We start from the raw sequence: 25,913 nt of genomic DNA on the forward strand, positions 1-25,913 counted from the left end.
ACTTAGCCATTGACAGGCTCAACCAAACCCTAGGAAGCGCATTTACAGCAGCTTCCAAACCCAAATTCAGGCAAAATTATTTTAAATTACCTGATCACATTAAAGATAAAATCAAAATTAAAAACCGCCTTCGCAGAGATTGGCAAAATACACGTTTGGAAAACTTTCGAGTGCAACTGCGAAGGATCCAGAATGAGATCAAGTCTGACATTAAGAAATACACAGACGAAAAATACGCAAACTATCTTAAGTCCTTAAAGACTTCTGATAATAGCCTCTGGGTTGCTAGCGCACGGCTTCGCAAACCAAAACACGACATTCCCACCCTAATGAGCACGGTCAATGACCGGATGGCATTAACAGACACCGAAAAGGCTGAACGCATAGCAGACAGCCTTCAAACACAATTTTCACCTAACACTGGACTCATGTTCGATTCCTGTGCAGAGCACACGCATGAAGTCCAACACCAAGTTGAAGAATTTCTCTCCTCAGATACAATTTCTGAGGAACCCATCACCACAACAATGACTGAGATTTCTGCCTTTGTCAAAAATCTCAGCCCTGCAAAAGCACCTGGCCTGGATAGGATTTCTAATCGCATGATTAAAAATTTACCAGTAAAATTCATATTTTACCTAGCAGTTTTGATAAATTCAATGCTAAGGCTAAAATATTATCCTCATAGCTGGAAGAATGCATTAGTCATTCCTATTCTAAAACCTGGAATGGACCCAAAGGTCCCTCAAAATTATAGGCCGATCAGCCTCCTGTCTTCACTTAGTAAAATTTACGAAGCTATACTGCTTAGATACCTGAATGATTTCTGCCGAAACCGAAATATTATTATTCCTCAGCAATTCGGTTTTCGTGCTAAACACTCAACTCAGGCCCAGCTACTGAGGGTAGTTGAAATCATTCATACAGGATCTCGCAGTGGAAAGCCTACAGCTATTGTTTATTTAGACGTAGCAAAGGCTTTCGACAGGTGTTGGCATATCGGAATTTTATTCAAGCTCATGCGACTTGAAATTTCGGCTAATTTTGTGCACATAATGCACTCTTACCTCACTAATCGTACCTTTTCTGTTAAAGTTAAATATTCTGTCTCTTCTCCTCGTCCTATCCTGGCGGGGGTGCCTCAGGGAGGAATTCTTAGCGCTACGCTCTTCAACTTGTATGTAAATGACATACCACAAACACCAAGTGTCGATCTAGCACTCTATGCAGACGACACAGCCATCATTTCACAGCACTCAACATTACATGCCACTCTCAATCACCTACAGCTGTATTTACTAGACTTGGAGTCCTGGCTCATTACCTGGAAAATCAAAATTAATGTCGCAAAAAGTGCCGCCACAGTTTTCTTTTCCAGAAAGAGGAATGTCCATAGTCAACTCCCTCCACTCAGATTATTTGAAGAAAATGTACCCTGGGTGGAATCCTACAAATATCTGGGAGTATATCTAGATGCGAAGCTGCTCTGGAATACCCACATCAATTATGCCATATCCAAAGCAAGAACAACAAGAACCCAACTGATGTCTCTCCTCAAAAGAACCAGCAACCTCTCCCTCAATAACAAGATCCTTCTTTACAAGAGTACCATTCTACCGATCCTGACGTACGCAGCTGTCGTCTGGTCAACTGCCGCCAATAGTCACCTGAAGAAAATCCAAGTATTCTAGAGCATAACGCTTCGTATTCTGACAAATGCTCATTATTTCGTCCGTAATGAAGTGCTTCATAACGATCTCAAAATTCTACCCCTTGATGCCTTTTTCCGGCAAAATTTGGCCAAATTCTTTAATAGATTAACACAGATCGAAAACCCAGTCTTGCATTCACTTCCTGCTTATGATCCAACTGAGCCCAGCTCAGCTAAGCGACCTAGGAGCGTTATAGATAGAACTTTCAACATCTTTCCTAGGAAGCCAAAGCGGAGGTGTCTGCTTGACTAGGAATTCTTTCTATAAATTTTTTAAATTTAACAAGCACTTCACGGGCCTAACCCGGCGACCCTTAACTATCTCCTTATTACCACATGCCCGCCGGACCTAATTTGGCCTCGTTTCTCGGTTTTATATCCGTGCTGCTATAGGTAACATGCTCCTCCACTTGCCAAGACCTCATCTTTTCATAAAACACGGTCCAGACATTTCAGTTGGACCGTTTTGGGTATTTAAAATTCAAAATTGCAATAGCCTTAAAGATTCTTAATATTTTATTAAATAACTTAAACTATTTTGCTTTTAAAATCTAAATAACTATCCTAATTATTAAAATTTGCACCTTTCATATGCTACTCAAAACACATTTATTATACGAATTTTTGTTCCAGCAATCTGCATATAAATATACAAGCTTGCTTATCTTCAGTCATCACCTACAATCAGGTAATTCAGTTTAATTCTGTCTCTATTTTTATTTCTTTCCCCTTTTTAATCCACCGCTCCTCTCCAACTTAAACCACTTTTCCTCGCTTGCCTTCCCTTTAACTATCTTAAAATTTCTCCGTCTTTTTTACAGTTAACTTTCTTCACGGTTCTTTCTGCTTCAAAAGTTGCTCCTATTCTTCTCTCGCCACGGGCGGTAGGAGAACTTTTTCGCCTCTTGAATCCTTTTCCCCCCTTCTTTTCGTTCCTCCATCCCTTGCTCCGAGCTTTAGTGTCACCACCGGAAAAACAAGGCCTCGTCACTGCGATCGTGACGTCACTAGTAGCGGGTAAAGGAATAAACGGGCTCGCAGCTTCTAGGCAGTGCGAATTTTCTTCAAAAATTAGAAATTTCATTTTTTATTCCCCAAAATAAAAAATAATGTAAGTAAATAAAATTCTTCAAAAAATTTAAGTTCAGGTGAATTTTCGCTGTATGCATGAATATTTAAAAGACTGACACATAATGGTTTCCATACATTTTCCCACCATGTTAGCCAACAAATTCATTTTGTTTTTACTGTAAGAACGACAATATGTACATTATTTTTCCCTTGAATGACAAGAACATCTGCTTTCAACTTTGTTTATATTAGCGCCGTAACGAAGTTTGCTTGCTGTATGTTTAAAATCTATGGTTAAATCTAAATCAAAATATGCATATAGATGAAACAAATTCATGTCCTTAGACATAATCATAACAAGAAAAATCTGCAAGCAATAGATCATCTAATGTAAGTTTTACATTATGGTGGTGATGATATGGAAAACTCAGATATTTAATTAGCTATATTTTTTCTGACTAAAATTTAATCATTTTCTTACATGAAATATTATACAGAATAGCAAAAATATATTTTATTGATTTAATTACAACATTTTTCTTAAATATTAAAACATATTCAAAATGATGTAGTAATGAAAATTAGAAGCTGTATAAAATTTAATAAATATAAGTTTTGATGTATATTATTTACACTTAATATTTTATTGACACTGCTATATAGAATAACTAAAGTAACAAGTTTTTAGGCAGTAACGTGAAAAATAATGTTTGTGTATGGCATTTATTACTTTTGAAACCAATTAAACAAAAAACTTAATTCAGCAAAAGCTAATAAATGAAGTAGTGGTATATTATAATGCATGAGGATGCTTAAATTATTCTCTACCATATAAGTTTAAGCTACATGAGATAAACAATATTTGAAATAATAATAGAAGGTGATGTATCTTGTGTTGTTTATTTACATAGCATACCATATAAAATTAATTATATTGAATTCAGAAAGAACTAATAATTAGAATCTAATAGTGTCAAAGCATTTATAAGTTATTGTCTAGCATATGAAATGTAAGTTAAATTAGGTTAGCAGTATATGAAATGTAATGGCAAGTGACATTTATGCACTTTCATTTGTCTACAGAATTTGACACAGCATATAAAATTAATTCTGTTGAAACCAATTGAGCAAAAACAAGAGAACCTAGAAAAAGCTAGTGATGGTGTAATGATATACTACAATATAGAAGCATTTATAAGTCAATTTTCAAGTTATGCAACTAGGAGAAATTATGTTCAATTTCCTTGCGTTTATGATCTTTGAAAATTTTGGGTATTTAAAATGTCCCTTGCATTTTAATTATTATCAAACTGTTTCCACATTAAATTTATACGTTTTAACACTGGTCATAAAAGATTTGTTAACAAATCTATTAAGAATTTTGTTGTTTTTTGCATTGATAAACATTTACAGGAATTATTAGGCTTTTCATAAAATAATTTAAAAGGGCGAGTAAAATTTTGTGCATTATTCATGTGTACAGAACATAGCATATAAAACTGATTCTACTGAAAGCAGTAAAATTGATTATTTTGAAACCAGCTGAACAGAAATTGAATGGAGAAAAAGCTAATAAATGTATTAATTATTAAAATAAGTTAAAAAAACAATACACAAAATTTTAATAATATTTTATTTAATGCACTGCAGCTTCTCAGAGCAATGAATAATAAATGCACTTTATGTACATGTAATATAGAATGAATTCATAACTGATATTTGCAATAATATATACTCATTTAAAAAAAGCCATTAACATAGAAAATGGTTTTTTAAGGAAAATTTAATTAGCATTAAGACTCACAGTTTGCAGTTTTCGCTTTTTTGTTACAGGCATGTGATCATTTTTTTTAGTACAATAATTTTTTAAAAAACAATTTATAGATGTTCTTAAAATTATATTTAATAAAGTGTCATTGGAATGGCCATTATCACAAGTTTCATCGACTAAGAAAAAATCACATTCATCAATAATAGTAGACGATAATTCAATAACATTTCTTTGATTATTTTGCTTCAAAAACTTTTTTTCATTTTCTTCGCTTAATAATTTTTGTATTACGACATAATTATAAGTTACTGCAGTAACAACATCTGTTGAGGGGAAGAGTAATTCATTTCTGTCTAAATTTCGTATAAAATTATAATTTGCACTTAATTTTAGATTTTTGTCAAGGACAATTAATTTAAAGCAGGAATTACATCTGAGTGTTTTTGCAGCCATATATGAGCAATAACCGGATATATAAGTTAAGACTGGTAACACATTTTGAATATTTTGAAAATCATTTTCAGAAATATTAATATTGAACTCTGAGCATAAGTCTAAAACATTTGAGTTATCATCTGTAACACAGTCTTCTCCAATACAGTCGATTAAAATGTTCCCATGTGCTACTGATCTCAGAGATAAAGGTTGAAAATTTTGCATTCTTAATTTTGATTCACTTTCAAAAATTTGTCTTACTGATATTAGGTACTGAGATCCAGCAAGCATGCGATATTTACTAAATCGCTCTTCTAATGCATCTGTCTGTATCTTTCCTGCAAGAAAATATTTAAATCCTAACTCATGAAAACAATACTTAGATAATTCTAATAACCCATGTGTGGTGTGAGAAACAGCTAAATGCGTTTCTTTTGTAAAGGTCCCAGTTGTGGGAGCATTAGCTTTCCAAACATCTAACCATAACAGAAATCTTTTTAAAAACTTTTCATTCAAAGAATTATTAGGCAATATTGGCATTTGCAATGGATCATTTAGCCTCTGACCTTTCAAAGGTGTTTTAACATTGACAATATTCCACCAGTTATAAATTAGTTTTATGAAACTTGCAGTACTAGCATAATTTAAAATATTATTCTCCTTGCCAATGGTAGAAAGAGCAACAATAACATAATTGTTAAAAATACTGTTAACAAGTTTGACATTTTATCTCTCCAAGTTTGATGGGTTGAGGGATTTTAAGGATAATCCATATGCATATTTTACTAAAGAATTTGACTCAATTTCATAAAGCTGTTTTAGTGATTTAAATGAGGCAGTGGATAATGGTAATTTCTCAAAATCATCAAAATCAGGATAATAAAATGCTTGTTCACAATTTTTTTGATTCAACCAGTTATTTCTTATACTTTTAAAGATATGAACAGAATCGATGATAAAAAACAAAGGATCACTTTTATTACATGGGTGTTGATAAACAATACTTAACTGGGGTGGGGAAGAAAAAAAAGACATTGCTTTTCTGTTTAAAGCATTATTATCACTGACAACACACACAACTTTAAACCCTAAACTATGTAAACCAATTATTGTTTTCTTTAAAACTGAAAAAAGGTCTTCAGCTTGGATTCTTTTAATGGGCAGTATATGTACAACTTCTTTAAATGATGATAATAAACTTTGTATCATGAATACATATGCTGTATTTGCAACACTATTACTGTTATATGCCATACCAACAACATTTCCTCCCTTATAGTCTATGTATGGTTTTATGTGTATTTCATCCAACATTAATGTAATTATAAGGTCTTCTGAATTCAAGCCACCTGCTTTTTGTTTTATGAAAGATAAGAAGTTTTCATCAGACTGCTCTTTAATGGGATTAGTATTAAATCCAGAAAATATTCTGTAAATTGTTCTTGGATGTGGCATAATGATATTGCATGAACTTCTAAAAAATTTATATGCATGGGGAGAAATGGAATATAAAATAACGAAGAAAACATACATATGTGATGAATAACGTATGCATTTCTTTTTACAAATAAGATTGGACAGTTGTTCTGTAATGAATTCAACAGTTTGTTGTTTATCACTATCATCAGTCTTAACAGTTTTCAATAGAGTAATAGCTGTTTTTATAACATTGGAAAATAAATTTTCATTTTGTGGTTTAGAAATATTCAATACAAAGTCTAAAACTTCAAACAAGCTATTTATATTATTTATTACTTTAGGAAACACTTCGTTATCTATTATTTTTAATTCTGATTTACCGATAAAAACATAACACATTAAATTTTCTGCCACTACTACTGAAGCTTCAATAATCGGTACAGACTCAGTATCAATAATAAGAAAAACAACTTTACCGTCTTTGAAAATAACTGTCCAAGCATCAGGAACATTCTCAGACTTTATGCACGATAAAAAATCTGAAAACGAGTAAAAACATTTTTTTCTGTTGTAAATTTCTTTACTGGTTATGCTTGCAGCAAGAGCACTCTGTATATTGTTTCTATCAATTCGAACTCTTCTATCATCGGCACTTTCTCTTGATGTTGAAGATTTACCTGATAAATATTTTGGACAGCCAGGCAGCTGTGAAGGTACAGCATCCTTTCGAAGCCTTGGACGAATTAAATTAATTTTTATTGAAGTTCCTTTTTTCTCATCAAAATGTTCGACTGTTCTTTCAATATCTGATTCGACAAAATGTTTCTCACAAACCTAAAAAGAATGAAAAATTCAGTATTGAGTATCATTGTAGATTCATAAGAAAAATCTTACAAATAATTTAAATGTAAAATGAAAATACAGATTTCCATTCAGAAATAAATTTTGGAACCTGAAAAATACTAGCTAAAATTCATCTACCTAGTACTTCAAGACATACTCTACACATTATGTACTGGAATGATGTGTATGTATACTGAAATTCAGCTGATATTCTAGAAAGTTTTTGCTTACCTAATATTAACTTAAATATTGTACTTTAAATAATATCCCACTAAATTTCATTACAGATTTAAATGCTTTAGAATTAATGACGAACTGTATTATTTGTTGATTTATGTATCAGGATAATTAATTTCAGATTTTATAGAATTCAAATTAAGTTTATAATAACAATATCATATATAGAATTTTAATTAGTATAAAAAAAGCAACAATAAGGCCTAATTTTTGATCGAGAAATAAATCATAAGTTTAAAAAAATTGATTGTACGTACCTTAGAATGATTGGATGGGATGAAATTCTGCCGGTGAATTGCACGGAGCCATTTTCTGCGCAACGAATCCGATTTGGGTATAGAAAACATCTGTACTTTTCCAGTGTTTGGATAGTTTCCTCTGCAGTTAGGAACACAACAAGTATAAACCATCCTTCAACAGATTCTTAACAAATGAAATATTATTAAGTGTTTCATGAAATATAGAAATTTCCCACTAAAACTACAAGCATGCTTGCACGTTGACGTTACTACCGAAAGGAGCGGTGACGGTTTGTTATGCCTACTAGTCCTTGGCTGACTGACGTCACTCGCAGCAGAAGGAAGGCCTTGTTTTTCCGGTGGTGACGGCTTTAGTCGCAAGACTCTCTCCCCCCCCCCAGCCCATTCCCAAGGCATTAGCAACTACTGCGGTTTTTCGTACTACTTAATATACCTTTCCCAAGCCCTGGAAAATTATGTTTCCCGGCTGTTTGTCTTCCAACCTTTCCGATTCCATTAATGCAATGCATTCAGGAATTCGCCTTTTTTCATCACCTCTCTCTCTTTCAATCTTGTAAAACAAGTTGAAAGCAGATAGAATTTTTCGTCCATAGCGTGGACTCCTTATTCACTTCTTTCCCCGTAAACCCTTAATGGTCTCCTTCATTACCCTTTAGCCAGTGCTCTTTCTTAATCACTTCAGTTTTCTTAACGAAGTTGTGGAGGTAATTGCATTAAGTTGCAAAGGTACTCCGGAAAATATCGCCTTGGACCTTGAGAAACCTTTACTTCTTCTCCTTAGAGATTCTTTGCCTGAAGCTTATTTTAAAGGGACAATCCATCCACTCTCCGTACCTTTCTGCGCATGTGCGAAATAGCAGGCAAGATCGTCAGCCCTATAAGCAATCTTTTACCGCGCTGTTCGAATTGTGATTCTTTGAAAGTTTTTTTCAGTTCTTTTATCTAGTTATTTAAGCAGACCATAAGATGGATGTTTCGCAATACGATCACCGGAATTCACCCGATTCTCTTTCTGTGAGTAAGCTTGCTTTTTTAATTCGAAAACATATCATAGATTTTAAAAATTGATTTTGTATAGTACATTAATTTTGATTCCCAAGCTCCAAAAATATTTTGTCTCATTGTATAACACAGCAGCTAGATTTTCATTCTTAATGTATTAACTTTGCATTTTAGCATATGAATCTCAATTTATATAATTAATCATATGGCAAACAAATACTATAGCTTGTGCAGGCATATTGGTATTTCTTTCCAAATTTTTTAAATGAGTTTTAAGCTTTAAAGTCAACTAATAATAATATTACGACAAAACGAGCGATCAGGAATAAATTTGCCATTTATGCCATGCGGAAGCTAATGGCATGTATGATTGCATAAATTAATTTTATTAATAAATTGTATTATGCTTCAGCTTTAAATTTATGCTATTAGATTACCAAATAGTTTATCTGAGAAAATTTATAAACTTATTTAATATTAGTGGCCACTGAAGATTATTTTTAATTTAGTATATTGATAGTTATATACAATTTTTCGTATTTTATGATTATTTTTGAAAAATTTATATTCATTATTATAAAAATATAATTTTGATCTCTCTCAATATTTGATGTGGTGTGGTGAATAACAGACTAACTCACTCTATCTTTTACTTAGCGAACAACCCAAATCCTGGTATCGCTGTTGTGTTTGTGGGACAACGTCTTGAAAAACACCAGACAGGAAATTCTTCAGATTTCCTAAGGATCCTATTAGGTAAATCATTTCTAAGTTTAAAAGAAACTAAGCTGTGATTATTATTAATATATATATATCAATTTTCGATAGAGAAGCAAATATTTCATGTATGTGGAATAATTTTAATAAATAGCTTGTTTTTTTCCATTAAGTGTTCCTCATCATAGACAAATAGTTCAGTGTTCTTCTGTAAATATCCAAGATAACTGTGCTTGTGATACAGTCCCAAAAGTGGTCATACACTTTAAGAATTTGTAAAAAATGCGCTGTAGCTCAGAATTGAATTTGATTATAAAGCCCAATATTTTCTCATATCTCGAAGTGATTTTGAATAAAACCAATTTTTTTTTAATTTGTTTCTTCTAATATTTTAGAAAATAATTTTTGTAATTTATGTATTACAAGCTTGAATGCTGCAGGATATCCTACAAAAACTGACAGAAATTTAACTGCATTATTTCGTAATAGTGTCTGCAGATTTCTTTAAAGTGCACAAAGATTTTTGTGAGGTAACTTTTTTGTTACTTTTTAATTATTAATTCCCCGCCCCAAAAGTTTTACTGTATTCTTAGAATACTTTTATATAGTTTTGCTAAGATAAATTTATAGATATTAAAAAATTCTCACAACATTATTTCACTGAAACTCATAAGTGTACGAACACTTTAGGGAACCACTACATATTGGTCTGAATAAGAAAGGAAACATTTTAAAGATGCACTTTACGAACAATGTGTACTTTTTATTGGTGCCTTATCCTTTTTTAATCATATTGTTAACAAAACTGTACAAAGAAATGCTAAATTGTTTAACTAGATACTATGACCGGTAACTACAATGTAACGTCATATCTGCAAAATTATTGGTTTTCGTACATCAAAATAAAATTAGATGAAATGAAATCATTTCAGAATTTGTTACTAATGTTTGGTTACTTATATGCAAATTTTGCTTGTAAAATTTTAAATATGGATTCATAAAAATTCATTATGTATCATATGATATGTGTTTTTTTCTTTTTTAAGCTTACAGAATTAAATGTACTCATTGGTGGAATAATTCTGGATTAAAGAGATTTGTGGCAAAACTAAAGTTATGTAAAATCCAAGCATACAGCATTTAGTGTCTCTTCAGTCTGACGGAGCCACATTTGCTTCCGGCAACCTTTACTTCTTGTCCTTAGGGATTCTCTGACGAATCCGTTCAGTTCAGTTCAGTTGACAGCATTTAGCAGCCCACTGCTTTAACTGCCTGTCATGGTATTGCCCTAAGGCTTGGAAAAATGAGAATAAGGCGGTAACCGCCGCGCATCTATAGGCGGAGCTAGAATAGTACATGAGTACACAATGAAATTTAGAATTTAGAAGTGCATCTGGGAAACTGTTAGAGCTGGCCACAAAATATGAAAATATATTAAGTTATGTAGTAAACTAGTGATGAACAATCATAATTAAATCACTAATACTTTGAATTTCATAATTTAAATCAAATGGCACTTGCCAGGCTGAATTGCAATGAGTTCTACCCAGTGGGTGTGGTTTGAAACGTCGTAGGTCGGCGGCAGTTACGAGAGGAGTCACCCTCTCGTAAACTGACCTCGGCCAATGTTTCTTGAAAGTTCACACTCCGGTGGAAAAAGAAATCAGTACTTGCAGGTAAGCACAGTCAAATAATAAAGTGAAAATGAAGAATTCACACTTGAAGACACACAATACTTGTAAAAGCATAGTAAATTAAATGTATACACAATGAAACAGCAAGAGAACACTTGATCAACCAACAGACAGTGGTTTTAGTCTTGTACTCTGTAGCTGTTATTCTCAAAACGCGAAGTGGTGAATTTCTCTATATACACCAAGGAGGTTAGAATACATGGAGATGCCCTGCACGCAGTCCAAGTGAAGCCAAAAAAGGGGGGCCCACCAGCGGCCGAGCGGTAAAGTCGCTGAACACTGGTAGTTCGGTCCGAGGTTCGAATCCCGCGAACGGGCTGGCTGCATGGGTGTTTTCGTGGTTTTCCCCATGTATAACGTGTATACGAGCCAGTTTCCCTTAGAAAGTCCTCCACGAAAGGCATCCCCCCCTTTGGCAGATAGCCCTAGTGTGCTTTGCCGTAAAAAAATACACCACACCACACCAAAAAAGGGGGAAAGCATGCCCTTAGTAGTCGTGGCTTAGAAAGATTGACGTGCTCTAACCACACCCAATTTTGTTTCTGGTAGTCGTAAAGGATCGCAGATTCTTCAGGTCCTCTTTCCTTTACCATTCTCGCCATTTCATTTTATTTCTACATTATGTAATTAATATAATTTCTAATTTATGTAATCGCAATAATTTCTACATTATGTAATTGCATGCTGTAATTAATGAATGCTAGCATTAAAAGTATTGTGAACAAAGAACACTAACTATGTACTCAACTATGTACTAACTATGTACTTGATTATAATTTACTTTTTCTAAGTATATATAATTCTCAAATTTTTCATGTTATAAATATTACTTATGCTTCGAAAAAACTTAATTTGAATAAACAATGATAGAAATATGTAAATTTTACGTTGTTATTTTAAAATTCACACAACAAATTTGACTAAAAATCACATCCGGTTATTATATATTTACTTGAGCACAAATCAAAATGTAGTTAAACACATAAAAGGTACAACCTGTAATGTAATTATGATCAGACATTAAAGTAAACTGTTTTCTTTTCCATGGAGAGCTAGCCACGCCCCCTCCACTTGTTTACTTATCGTTTTGCCATCTCATATAAGTTAATTACGAATATCAGTTTTATTATTACTATGAAAAGGTAAATATGAGAACTATATATGTTTCTTCGTGTACTTTACACAAAGAAAATACTCAAACTTTTTCTTGAAGGCCATTGAAACACACATTTCGATTATTCTACTTGTTTATGCACGTTTTAAAACATTCTTTTACATGGACATGAAGTCAGAAATGTAGACATTATTTCGCTGCAACAATTCTGTGCCTTGTAGGCCTTTCACATCTACGCATACAAAATCAGAAAACACACTGAGAACTTGAAACCAGCTGGCGTTTTACCTCACTTCCCTTAATGAGATAATCGTTTTCTTGCCCTCACGTGGCGTGGCTTATTTCCTTCCCCCTGCTTCACTTTCTTTGTACTCCTATAGCAGGGACGCCATCTCCATGTATTCTAACCTCCTTGATATACACAATATGTACACAAAAGCAGATACCTATAAGCTAAGCCATTACCCATTTGGGTGTCGCAAAGACAATCATAAGTAGTAGAAAACAAATTGAACATAAAAAATATAAAAAGCTACCAAAGAGCAATGCCATTATCCATTAGGATGTCGCAATGTTCATCTGAGGTAGTTGAAAATACGAAGAATAAGTGAGCTTTAATCCAAAGTCCGATGCTGTGGGATATTGTACAGTCTCATATAATAAATTTTTTTATATACACTATTTACAATTCACCACTTCACATTATGGAAGAGGCTTCTGGGCCTTTTTGCAGCACATTCCAGGGTAGGAGCATAATTAATTAGCTCCCTTATATGGTCATATCTTGAGTTAGCTATTTTTTGAAAGAAATTGTGGCTTGTAGTGAGTATCTCATCAGGAACGCGCCGGATCTTCAATTCTTTATGAATCTGTAAGTTTCTGACAAACCACGGCGCATTGATGATATCGCGTAGAATTTTATTTTGAAAAATTTGTAGTCTTCTTCTGTAGGTTTTATAAACGGTGGCCCAAACAGGGATAGCGTACAGAAGTATCGGACGAATAAGTGTAATATATATTTTCTTTTAATTCTCACATTTAACTTGGATTTTCTGCCAATCAAGGGTTGAAGAGCAATTTTTGCGACAGTCGCTTTTCTGAGTGCATATTCGGAATTTTCTTTAAAGAGCAATTGTGAATCAAAATAGACACCTAAATATTTAGTGCTGTTAACCACAGGAACTTCTTGATTATTAATTTTAATGTTCACTTCAACTGGGGTGAATTTTCGATGTCGGCGAAAAAGTAGAATGTTGCTTTTAGAGGGATTAATGCTGAGTCTCCATGATTTAAAGTAATGCACAACGTGATTCACTGCAATTTCAAGCTTATCAACAGCAAGTTGTGGTTTCATTGATCTGGTCAATATCGCTGTATCATCAGCAAACTTAACTATTTTTGAATTAAGTGGGACGGGCATGTCATTTGTATAGATGCAAAAAAGACTGGGTACAAGAACACTTCCTTGTGGAATTCCGCTTTTGATATATTTCTTCGTAGAATAAGTGTTGTTAATTTTTACTTGAAAGGTACGGTTTCTCAAATAACTTTTTAGAAGTTTAATGAAGTTAATTGGCAGGTGAGCAAGGTGTAGCTTGTAAATTAAACCATCATGCCACATCTTGTCAAATGCTTTTTCTAAGTCCAAAAAACAACTTGCAATTGTATTCTTTTTAACGAATGAATCAGCGATATACTCTGTTACATTAAGCAGTTGATGAACAGTACTGTGTCCAGTTCTGAAGCCGAATTGTTCACTATTTATGATATTTTTATCTTGAAGGTGCTTTGTAAGTCTTCTTTGTATGACCCGTTGGAAAACTTTGCCCAGCCCAGGAAGCAGACTAATTGGATGGTATGAGTTAAGCTCTCTTGGATTTTTCCCCGGTTTAAAAAAAGTAACAATATTTGCATGTTTCTTCTGCTGTGGAAAATAGTATAACCTGAGACACGCATTTATGATATTAGTTGTTAGGACAATGTAGCTTTTAGGCAGAATTTTTAGAATTTTATTTGAAATCCCGTCGAAACACGGAGGTTTTCTCATTTTTAGATTTTTGATTATGTCATAAATTTCATTAGGTGAGGTGGGATTAATATGCTCATTACCAATACGGTCCGAGAGGTGAATATTAAAATTATAAACATCCTCATCTATTTCCTCATTGTAATAATTGTTGTTAGTAAAAGTATTTTCCAGATGGGCGGCAAGAGCTTCTGCAATATCTTTTTCAGAGTAGGCGATGGCATAATTAGTGTTAATAGGACCAATATTATAGTCTTGACTTTTACGGAGTGTTTTTGCAATTTTCCAGACAGTTCCTGGGTTAAAGTCCATGGAATCAAGGAGATCATCCCATGAATTTGACCTATATTCAGAGATAGCTTCTTGAATTTCACGGATTTTTCTATTTAATTCGTTTTTAATAGTAGGATCAGCCGTAATTCTCCATTGCTTGGCAGTCCTATTTTTGTCTTTAATTTTATCAATTAAGTAGTCAGGTAATTTGGGCTTCTGATATTCTTTAAAAGTAGTAGAATTGATAATAGCAGTGTTAATTCTTCTGTTGATTTTAGTGATTTGTTCTTCGATGTGTGAAATATCAGCTAAAACCGGATGTGCAGGTAGTGTTTCAAGGATTTCCTTAAATTTAGTCCAGTTAGTGATGCTTTTGAGAGGGAGTGACCTTTCATATCCATAAAATGTGAAATTGACTGGAAGGTGATCTGAACTCATTTCATTATTCACTTTAAGATATGGAATTTGAAGAATATTTTTCGTAATGACAATGTCAAGAACATCAGCTGTACCTGTATGGTGGTAACGGGTAGGGTCATAAATTCTGAGATCGTTATTTAGTGCGAAATTATAGAGTATGTTACCATTAGTGTTCCTGATTCTTGAGTTCCATGAATTATGTTTGGCATTAAGGTCGCCGGCTATGACAACCGGAAAAGCGATGTTGCTAAAGCTGATGAGATCGTGACTACTGATGGTGTTCCTTGGTGGATTGCAGGCAGAGATAAAAACCACTGGTTCTTTGGTACGAGAGTGCACAATGATAGCTGTGTGTTCGATGCTGATATTGCCGCTGAGGCTAAATGGAGTGGAGCGAAGATAATTTCTAACAAGAATCAAAGTCCCGCCTCTTCTATTACGAGAGCGGTCAGAACGATAAGTTCTAAATCCTTGTATTTTAAATTTGTCACATGCTCCGAATAGTTCCTAATAATTTCTGAATTTTTTTAGATAATGATTTTGGAGCATATTTGATGAGAGTATTTTAACTTTATCACTGTAGAAGGGATTTGAATTTTTCTGAACTGGAACTTCATTCTGTTTTGTTAATTATGGGAAATTTATGGGCGTTAGGTTGTTGAGTTTTCTTCTTTTTAAATCTATCCTTGTAAGCTTTACAGCCGCGATAGCTGCTGATGTGATCATCCCGCAGAAAGATACAGCAAGGTTTCTCCTTTGGTTTCATAGGGCATTCGTTACTTCTACACAGCGTTCTGTGTTATTACATAAATGCTGCATATGTCCGAAAGCCTAGCAACAAAAATATTGATCAGGCCGTTTTCTTGGATTCTACTTTTCAATTTTTAATTCGGAGCTAAACATGTTGTTCAAGTGATAAATTTGATTTGATCGGTAATTTTTCTATAACTCCTTTTCTGCTACTGGAAAATTGCTTGACATTCACAACTGGGAATTTCCTGCTTTCCAAATCTTCAAAAATCGCTTCTTCTTTAACTGAAGTCAGGAGGTTCTTAAATCAGTACCAAATTAGTTTCAAAAATCCAGCTTTCGCACAACTTTAAGCCACGCCCAATTTCTAAGGACTCTTCCTTCAGTAAGGGCTTAAAATCTTCAGGCTAATTAAATATAAATTCAATTATCTGTTTCCTCTATACGAGCCAGTTTGCCTTAGAAATTCTTCCAAAGAGGCATCCCTCACCTTAGGCACACAGCCCCAGAGGTTTTGCCTTAATTACATAAACACGAGCTTTCTGATATACGGGCAGTAGAGTCCATACAAGATGGGGCGTGGCTAAAGGGCGTGCGAACCCTCTAAATTTGCGTCGATAAAATTGTCCTTGCGTGAACGAAGATCAGGTTTTTGTGGGCGCCTGGGTAAGAAACCTTCACCCCAGTCGAGTAAATGGATCAGTTTCCGATTGTTGTCGATCGGGCAATTGAAGAATAAAAGATGTGATAAGCATAAGGTAGAGAGTTGAAGAATGGGATAGGTTTCTTTTTCATTCCTAAATTTTTCTTTTATTTTTTGTAGAAGAGTCCTGAGATGCTAGTCGATTCTGGAAAGTAAAGTAGGCAATGGAAACGATACTGTTAGATAATACTTTTGGGAGAGTGACGAATGGAGAAGCATGCAGGCAGCAATGGCGGCTGGTGGAGGCTGAATGAATTGAAGTCAGGAAAGCATGGAATTTGGCCAAGAAAAGAAAGTTGATTGGAGGGGAGGAGGGGCTAAGGCTCTTTTCAGTCCATACTAATTTTGAGGGAAGGCCGAATAGAAGTGTGAGGAGGGGTTACGAATTGAGGAAAGCCTGCTAGACTTAGAAAAATAATTGGATTTTTTGTAGGCAATCGGCTAAATTTTATTTTAAAAGAAATAAAAGTTAAAAAAAAAAAAAAAAAAAGGCTTACTATTAATTTAAGGAGCATGGGATAACTACTAGGTTTAGGCAATTAGGCATACATTATTCAGTTAAATAAATAACAGCGAAGTTATTTGTATTTTTTAATTTTATTTTATTCGTGTTTAGGTTTGTTGAGCTCTTCTATGATAAGAAATAAAATGTACATTTTATCCATTTGAGTTTCTGCAGATCTGAGGTTATTAAGGTTTTTCTTAAGTAGATTGGTTAATTTTGTCATTTGTTGCCAGCCGAAAATAGATTCAATTTCACGCATGACTTGAAATAATTCAAGAAATCCAGATGTATTTAGGCTTGGGTTATTTTTGAAATTAATTCAAGCTGAGGGTTTGTTTGAACGAAATTATTCTGTTTTATGGCTGTAAGTGGGGGCTGGTTCTTGGTTGGTTGATAAGATAGGTTGTAGAGTTTCTTGTGTTTTTGGATTTAATATTTCAGGTATAGTTTCCTGGGTACTTGTGTAGTAATATTTAGTGGTTTGGGAAATTTTACGCACCTCCTATAAGAAGCAAGATGAGAATTTTTACAGTTGGCACAAATTGGATTTTCGATAAAACCTTTAATGGGGTATTCTGCAGATCTATGGTCCCCGGCGCATTTAACACAACGGGGGGTGAGAAAGCAATTGTCAGATGAATGATGCCATTTCTGGCAGTTATGACATTGTGGGATGAGGTTCTTATTTACATATTTTTCGATTTGCACAATAAATAGTGACATGTGAGTGATTTTGTAAATTTCTTCAATGTTGGAAGTAGGTAATAATTGGATTTGGAATAGGGGCATAGTCTGCCGAGTTCGCTTTCTAGTCATTTGTGTGATTTTGTGAGTTTTGAATCCTTGCTCAGTAAGAATTTCTTTTATCTCATCTGTGTCCATGACCTCTAAATACAACTTTTACTGGTTTTAAGTGCCTAGCGTTTATAAGGTAATGTTTAATATTTTTTTTTTCTTTAAGAAATTGTGTCAAAGTGCGATAGTCATCTGGTGTGTTTGGTATAATTTTTAAGAATTCGCCGTTAATTCGGCCTAGGAATTTAGCTTGCGATTGTTCTGCGAGATGTTTCAGGTAGGTGTTGTATTTAACGTTTTCTGGTGGTTTCACCATAACAGGGGAACAGACTTCTATTGGGGAGGAGTGGGTGCTTGCAGAGAGGAATTATTATCTTGGGCAGCGGGAGTAGTATCAGATTGAGAGGGCATGCTAGTATTTGTATTATTCAATGGACTAAATCTGTTTTTAGTGGTGATGTGGCTAGATGCGTCTTTAAAGTTAACTGATTTTTTAATTTGCTTAGAGCAGAGGTCGGCAACCTGCGGCTTGCTAGCCGCATGTGCCTCTTTTGATGTAAAGTTGCGGCTTTCCAATTCCATACGTAAAAACTAATAATTTATTATCAAAACCCTTAAAAAATAAGAAAATATATTTTTAAGTGCCTAATTTCTCAATAGCTTCAATTTTCATAATCGTTAATTAAGCTTAACATGACTGTAATGAGAGAAATTTGAACCATTGTTACTGTAGTGTTGATTTGAGCTATTGTTCATTTTTTCAGCTCCGCTGTCAGCATGGCAGCTGGCAAAAAAAGAGAAGAACTGAAGAAGAAAACAGAGAATTCAATCAGGATTGGGCGGAGTCGTTTGCATTCATATGCAACACAGATGGCCTTGCTAGTTGTCTCATTTGCCACCAAAAACACGCACACAAAAAGAAGTCGAATTTGGGGAGACACTTCACGACAAAATATACCCAGTTTGCTGGTAAATATCCAAACGAGGACGCACCAAAAAAACTCTTGAAGAGCTAAAAAAAATGTCAAGTTCCATGCTAAGTAACTGGCACAATCTCCCAATAATGTAAATCTGCCAAGCTCTGCAGTATCATTAGAAATTGTAAAAAAAAGTAAAACCATTCACGTCAAATATTGTTTTATACGTGCATCTGAATAACTGTTTCGTAATATTAAAATCAAAGCAGAAATCATGAAAAAAAATCAAAGATTTGCCATTATCTGCAAAACCAGTACAAAATAGAACTGCTAAGATGTTTTCAAATGTAACACATATGCAAGTGGAAGACATTCAGCTGGCTGCCTTATCACTTGCTATAGATGAGTCTTGTGACATAAAAGACACAAGTTACCCTTTTCGTAGGGTATATGTCCTCTCAAGGTCCAAATGAAGAACTGTAGGATTGCTATCGCTCTCAGGGCAAATTCTCGTGGAGAAGGTATAGCAAATGCTTGTGCAAAGATGCCTGAAAGACTGTGGATAAATAAAATCGTTTCGATAGCAACTGATAGAGTCAGAAGTATGACAGGAATACACAGAGGTGTAACATATATTCTTCAGAAATGCAACCATGAAACTCTAACGTTTCACTGTGTAATTCACCAAGAAGCGCTTTGTGCCCAAACATTTCCTGCCGAAATTGTTGACGTTATGAACTTGGTAATTAAGATTATCAACAGCATTTTGCAAAAGCACTCTACCATCACCAATTCAAAGATTTCCTTTACAGATAACCAGTTTTCTGACCCACTTCTGCACAATAAAGTGTGATGGCTTTCCAGAGATAAGATATATCAACGTTTTACTTTGTGTTTGAGTGAAATAAAAACATTCCTCAATGAAAAAAGCATTGATCATCCCGAATTGGAAAAAGACAAACGGCTGCAAAACTTCTATTTCGTGGTAGATACTGTAATATCTTGTTATTTAATAAATAAATATAATTATTGTTGAAGTGGCAACGCCATATTTGTATTAAAACCGTTACTCAGCAACGAGAGATATTGTTTTAAAAAAGATGAGTATTCTGAAGATTTTGCAGCTAGGAGTAGTATTAAAATTTTGCCACTTAAGAATTTTATAAAATTTGTCTTTCACCGAGAACTAGAAATAAAATTTATGTTCTACTAAGAAGATTGTCTGTTTTGTAAATTACTGCAAAATACATTACAGTCATTAATAAATTGGAGGTTCCACCGAGATCCTGGAAATTAGGAGTGCAATTATCAATTTAGATGCTGCTGGTCTCCTAATCCCAGAAATCTACTGAATTTTTTAGAACAAGTTTGCTAATACCAATTGCCAAGTTTTTTTATTTCAAGGAGAAATGGATGTAAGAAGTCTGCCGTTATAAAGCCAGATTTGAAGCGGATCATTCAAAGGTTATCTTCTGTGCTTCTGTAACTTGCGTCCGAGCAAAATCTGTCAAAAATAGGATACTTCTGATCTCTGAAGATAAGATTAACTTTTGGTTTACTTAAAAAAACTTTTATTGAATTTTAATACTTTATTTCAGAATTATAGTTTATCGTGTAAGATTTTGTTTAAAATAACTGACCCCAAAATTATTCAGCTTAAATTTATAATTGATATTCGTGGTAAAGAAGTATTTTGAAATTATTATTTATGCTTTACTTTTATTTGTATTGAAATTTTATGTTGATAAATTGATATGTGTAAGCCATCCCGGCATTTATATATAAAAAAAAAAAAAAAAAAAAAAAAAAAAAAAAAAAAAAAGAACTGCTAGCTGAGTTTTTGAATTTGTTGCCAAGCAGGCGCGTGAAAATAAGTAATAACGTCAAACTGACGTAGAGTGAATTGATTATACTGCAGAATTGGCAAAGTCTAAGTTCTCGCCATCAAGGCGTGTGGTAGATAGTAACGTCATCCCGACGTATTACAGATTGTATATTCTAAAAGTTGTATTGCCAAACTGGCAAAAATTGTTTTTTTTATCGCCAACCAGGCGTGGAGATAGATAGTAAAATCGTCAAACTGACGTTGGTAAAATTCCATTGTATTGCCTAACTGGCAAAGGTGTTTATATAGTTATAGCTAACGAGGCTTGTGAATAGTGAGTTAAAACGTCAACCCGACGTAGTATTAAATTATTTTGTGCCAACCTGGCAAAGTTATTTAAATAATTCTCTCCAATTGGTTAGTGTGAATTTCGTATTCGAGAAATTAAATCTCGCCAGAAATTATATATTTTTAATACAAGTACGAGCTTTTAGATTGAATTTCAAAAGGAAGCCTATTAAAAGTAACTTGTGTCAACATGTCATTCTTAGCTAGGAGTAAAAAACAGGATTTAAAAGTACTAGCAGAAGAGTTAGGTTTAACTGTGAAACCTGAATTTAAGATTGCTCAGTTGCATAAACTGATTACGGAAAGTCCCGATTATGATGAGGAGTTTACTCGAGAACTACTGGCTGCAATTAGAGAAGAAAGGGAACGAAAAGAAGAATGCGAAAGAGAAGAAAGAGAAAGAGAAAAGGAACGCGAAAGAGAAGAAAGAGAAAAGGAACGCGAAAGAGAAAGAAGAGAAGAACGCGAAAGGGAAGAAAGAGAAAGAAGAGAAGAACGCGAAAGAGAAGAAAGAGAAAGAAGAGAAGAACGCGAAAGAAGAGAAGAGCGAATTAGAGCCTTTGAGCTACAGAAACTTCAACTGGAAGCAATGGCTGCCACAGCACAGCCGGCAGAAACTACGCAGTTACCTGAGCAGCCTTTAAAAATCAGAATTCACGATGTCATGCCACGTTTCAACCCTAAAGAAGATGAAATAAGTTTATTCCTGGTGTTATTTGAGCGTCAAGCTAAAATAATGAATATACCTGCTGAAAATCAAGTGACTCAACTTATTTCATTACTGCCTCCTGACATTGTTCAGCTTATTGCTAGAGAACCAGAAGAGGAAGCGAAAAAGTATGAATATGTAAAAACTTTACTGTTACAACGATTTAAATTGACTGCGGAAAAATTTCGACAACTATTTAATAAACACCAAAAATCTACTGAAAGTACTTGGTATGATTTCTACTATGAATTAAAAAATTATTTAGAAGGATGGCTTAACGGATTAAACATTAAAACTTTTGAACAGCTAAAAGATCTCATGCTGGTTGATCAAATAAAAAAGCGTACTTCTCCTGATTTCAAAGAACATTTTATGGATCAATGGACAACCATCATTTCACCTACTGAAATGGTTAAGAAAATTGAAGATTTTGAAGATGTGAGAAAAACAATAAAACCGAAATTTTCTACCAATCAGACTGAGAAATTTAACAAAGGATTATTTAAACTGCGTTATGATAATTTTGTGAAAAAAATAGAGCATCCGCCTCATTTTAAGCATTCTGATAGATGGGATGATTCAAAATACAAGAAAGATCATCAGCAAAGGAATGAGTTCCAAAACAAAAACCAAGAAAATTTATATGACAAAAGATATCGACCACGTTGTTTCGAGTGTGGATCATATGAACATTTTAAGCCTCAGTGTCCTCGCTTAAAACCAAATGAAAAGGTAAATTGCGTATCTTCAAATGATGATTTGTTAGAGACATATACAATTAACGGTTTAGTGAATGAGTATGAAATGCCTATTCTTCGAGACACAGGAGCCACTGTTGATGTTATTTCTCGGAAATACATAGATAACGCAAAAATGACTGGAGAACATGTCTGGGTACAATATCTTTTAAATGACCATTTAGTATGTCTACCGTTAGCGGAAGTTGAAATTAATTGCGAGCTTGGTAATATAAAGACAAAGGCAGCTGTTGTTACAAATGATCCCGGAAGATATGTATTGGGTAACAAAACTGCACAATTGTTCAAAAATAAATCATTCTTAAATTTAGAAAAAATAAATGCGGTTTTGACACGATCTCAAGTAAAAAGATCTCATGAAGATGACCGAAGCAGAGAAATTGAAATGGAGAAACTAGAAGAAGTGAAGTTTATTGAAACTGACGAAGATATTTTACCGCAAGCTGATGAGGAAGACAAGGAAATTAAGAACGTGATTAATGTTAATTCAAAGGAATTAATTGAATCTCAGCATCAAAGCAGAGATCTAACGTCATTACTTAAGGAAGCTAAAAATGAAAATTCCAGCAAGACAAATGATTTCAAAGTAAAAGAAAACGGATTGTTGGTGAAAAGGAAAATGGATAAAAACGGAAATGAAAGGGAATTAATTGTTATTCCTGAAAAATATACGGATTAAATAAAGTCATTATGTCATGATAGCACATCTGGACATTTAGGCGTCGTGAAAACTAAAGATAGATTAACAAGATACTTTTACTGGCCTAATTGCTATAAAGAAATAGAAGAGTATGTTAAAACTTGCGATCCATGTCAAAGAGTGGGAAAATCTAATGATAAAGCCAAAGCACCTTTGACTTTAGTACCAATTATTGCAGAAGTATTTTCAAAAATTAACTTTGACGCATGCTGTCCTTTACCAACAACACCGAATGGCAATAGATATTTAATTACAGCTATTTGTTTAGCTTCAAAATATCCGGATGCTGTACCTGTTCCTAATATTGGCACAACGTCAGTAATTGACGCCATGTTACAAATATTTAGTAGAATGGGTTTCCGGAAAGAAATACAAACTGATCAAGGTACCTCCTTTATGAGCAATCTAGCCATAGAATTTGTAGAAAAATTTGGAATAAAAGTAACTAGAAGCTCAGTACACAATCCGCAGAGCAACCCTGTTGAAAGATTTCACCGAACAATCAAACGAATTTTAAAAGTTTTATGTATCGAAGCAGCCCCTGAGTGGGAGAAGCAAGTTCCCGCAGCTCTATTTGCTTTAAGAACAATAACGCACGAGAGTACGGGATTTACACCTGCAGAATTAGTATATGGTCGAAATCTTAGAATACCTGTAACATTATTATATGAACAATGGATGAATCCTAAAGACGAAGGAAATAATGTTGTTGAATACGTTTTTCAATTGATAAATCGGTTAAAAAGATGCAAAGAGCTACAGATAAAATGCTGGAAATGCAAACCAAAAGAAAGGTGTACGATCGTAAAGCTATAAAAAGAGAATTCTCTGAAGGGGATTTAGTATTAGTTGTATCAACGAATAAACCAAACAGACTAGCAGTTGAATGGAAAGGTCCTGGGAAGGTTGAGAAGAAATTATCCGAAACTAATTATGTTGTGAGTTTCGAAGAAAAAAATGACTTTAACCAAGTCTACCATGTTAACATGCTAAAACCCTATCATAGACGAGCAGAATCGGTTAACCTTATGATTACAGAAGATCAATCTGAAATTGATGATATGGAGGAAAATTTCCCAACAATTGACTCTGAACCAACATTGTTCGATTTTGAGGACATCAAAGAAAACAGCTCCTTAAGTGATAAGCTAAATGAACAACAGATTCAAGAATTGCATGATATGCTGCTGAAGTTTTCAAAAATCTTTTCTAATAAACCTGGAAAAACTCATTTAATAACGCATGATATTCAATTGACAGAAAACACCCCAATCCACTGTAAACCATACAGAATGTCTCCTAGACAAACGGATATATTAAAAACAGAAATTGATAAAATGCTTCAGCATAAAATAATTGAAATAGGAGATTCAGATTACACTTCTCCTATGATTTTAGTAGAAGTAGCAGGGAGGGATCCAAGACCTTGTATCGACTATAGAAAATTGAATAAATTGACTAAAACACAATTCTTCCCCTTGCCTAACATCGAACAACGAGTAGAAACGGTAGCAGGCGCAAAATATATAACTCTTTTAGATTTAACAAAGGGATACTGGCAAATACCTTTAACACCTAATGCTCAAAGATTAGCCACTTTTGTTACAAGTTTTGGCACATTTAGACCTCTACGGATGCCTTTCGGACTTAAAAATGCACCATTTTCATTTAGTAAAATGATGGCCGAAATCCTTCACGGTTGTCAAAACTTTGCTGTTCCATATTTAGATGACGTGGCAATCTTTTCAAACACCTGGGAAGAACATCTAAGTCACCTGAAAGCCGTTTTGTCCAAAATAAAGGACGCTGGTTTAACTATTAAACCAATAAAATGTAAATTTGCTCAAGATAGAGTAAAATATCTAGGACATATTGTAGGTCGTGGTATAAGAATGCCAAGTGAAGTGAAAGTAAAAGCTATTCTTGATTTTCCAGTGCCATCCACAAAAAGTCAAGTCAGAGCATTTTTAGGATTAGCGGGATATTATAATCATTACATTCCCATGTTCTCATCTATCGCAGCACCTTTAACAGAAACTTTGAAAGGAAACTTAAAGAAAGGGAAAATAAATTGGACAGAAGAGTGCACAAAAGCATTTGAAGAGCTAAAAAAGAAACTGTCTCAAAGGCCTATACTACATGCACCTGATTTCAATAAGGAGTTTATTTTGCAAACTGATGCGTCAAACTCTGGTATGGGTGTCATTTTAGCTCAAAAAGATGAACGAGACAATGAACATCCAGTATTATACCTCAGTAAGAAGTTTACAGAAACTGAAAAAAAGTACTGCACCACAGAAAAGGAATGCGCCGCCATAATATTTGCTGTAAAGAAACTTCAATGTTATTTAGACGGGCATACTAAATTCCTCATCATGACCGATCATAATCCCTTAGTTTGGCTAAAAAATAATGTGAGTCTAAATCCACGACTTATGAGATGGGCACTGGTACTACAACCTTACAATTACACGATCGTTCATCGAAGTGGTAAAAACCATAAAAATGTAGACGCATTAAGTCGTACTCCCTGGCCTGATTAAATAATTCGTTTCTCTATATAGATAAAAAAAAATATTTTGTTCCTTTCTCTCTTCTTCAGTGTATGTTATTATGTTATTTCTTGTTTAATTCTCTAATTGTATTTTAATTCTGTGTTGTGCTGATATTATTGTTTTAAAAACTGTAAACTTTAATTTATAAAAATATAAATTAAAGTTTATCTGGAGGGGGGAGAGGTTGTAATATCTTGTTATTTAATAAATAAATATAATTATTGTTGAAGTGGCAACGCCATATTTGTATTAAAACCGTTACTCAGCAACGAGAGATATTGTTTTAAAAAAGATGAGTATTCTGAAGATTTTGCAGCTAGGAGTAGTATTAAAATTTTGCCACTTAAGAATTTTA

General features: G+C 33.9%; 4 protein-coding genes across 5 annotated transcripts in view; 1 reads left to right on the forward strand and 3 right to left on the reverse strand.

The window, feature by feature from the left end:
• Nucleotides 1-25,913, reverse strand: part of LOC118205481 (uncharacterized) — a 370,084-nt gene that overhangs the window by 113,995 nt on the left and 230,176 nt on the right. The gene's annotated exons all lie outside the window — the stretch shown is intronic.
• LOC146994456 (uncharacterized) lies at nt 4,399-5,712 on the reverse strand. Its single transcript, XM_085826164.1, has one exon. It carries the CDS (start codon nt 5,526-5,528, stop codon nt 4,566-4,568), a length of 963 nt encoding a protein of 320 aa, XP_085682290.1. The 5' UTR covers nt 5,529-5,712; the 3' UTR covers nt 4,399-4,565.
• On the reverse strand, nt 5,712-8,015 carry LOC146994457 (uncharacterized). The gene is made up of 2 exons (XM_085826163.1): nt 7,745-8,015; nt 5,712-7,241 (listed from the first exon to the last, which is right to left on the reverse strand). The coding sequence occupies exons 1-2, from the start codon at nt 7,895-7,897 to the stop codon at nt 5,715-5,717; spliced, it is 1,680 nt and encodes a 559-aa protein (XP_085682289.1). The 5' UTR covers nt 7,898-8,015; the 3' UTR covers nt 5,712-5,714.
• LOC146994458 (uncharacterized) lies at nt 8,088-22,985 on the forward strand. The gene is made up of 3 exons (XM_085826161.1): nt 8,088-8,761; nt 9,407-9,505; nt 18,511-22,985. Exon 3 carries the CDS (start codon nt 21,027-21,029, stop codon nt 22,980-22,982), a length of 1,956 nt encoding a protein of 651 aa, XP_085682287.1. The 5' UTR covers nt 8,088-8,761; nt 9,407-9,505; nt 18,511-21,026; the 3' UTR covers nt 22,983-22,985.

Source organism: Stegodyphus dumicola, chromosome 11, assembly GCF_044657685.1.
Source record: "Stegodyphus dumicola isolate Sdum_Otavi_A_Nest chromosome 11, ASM4465768v1".
Taxonomy (NCBI): Eukaryota; Metazoa; Arthropoda; class Arachnida; order Araneae; family Eresidae; genus Stegodyphus; species Stegodyphus dumicola.

What these genes read in the sequence shown, in the direction of transcription:
- LOC146994458 (XM_085826161.1), top strand. Translation starts at nt 21,027, where the DNA reads ATGTCATTCTTAGCTAGGAGTAAAAAACAGGATTTAAAAGTACTAGCA.
- LOC146994456 (XM_085826164.1), bottom strand. Translation starts at nt 5,528, where the DNA reads ATGCCAATATTGCCTAATAATTCTTTGAATGAAAAGTTTTTAAAAAGA.
- LOC146994457 (XM_085826163.1), bottom strand. Translation starts at nt 7,897, where the DNA reads ATGGTTTATACTTGTTGTGTTCCTAACTGCAGAGGAAACTATCCAAAC. An exon ending in TCCCATCCAATCATTCTAAG is followed by an intron (nt 7,242 to 7,744) that starts GTACGTACAATC and finishes CATTCTTTTTAG; the next exon opens with GTTTGTGAGAAACATTTTGT.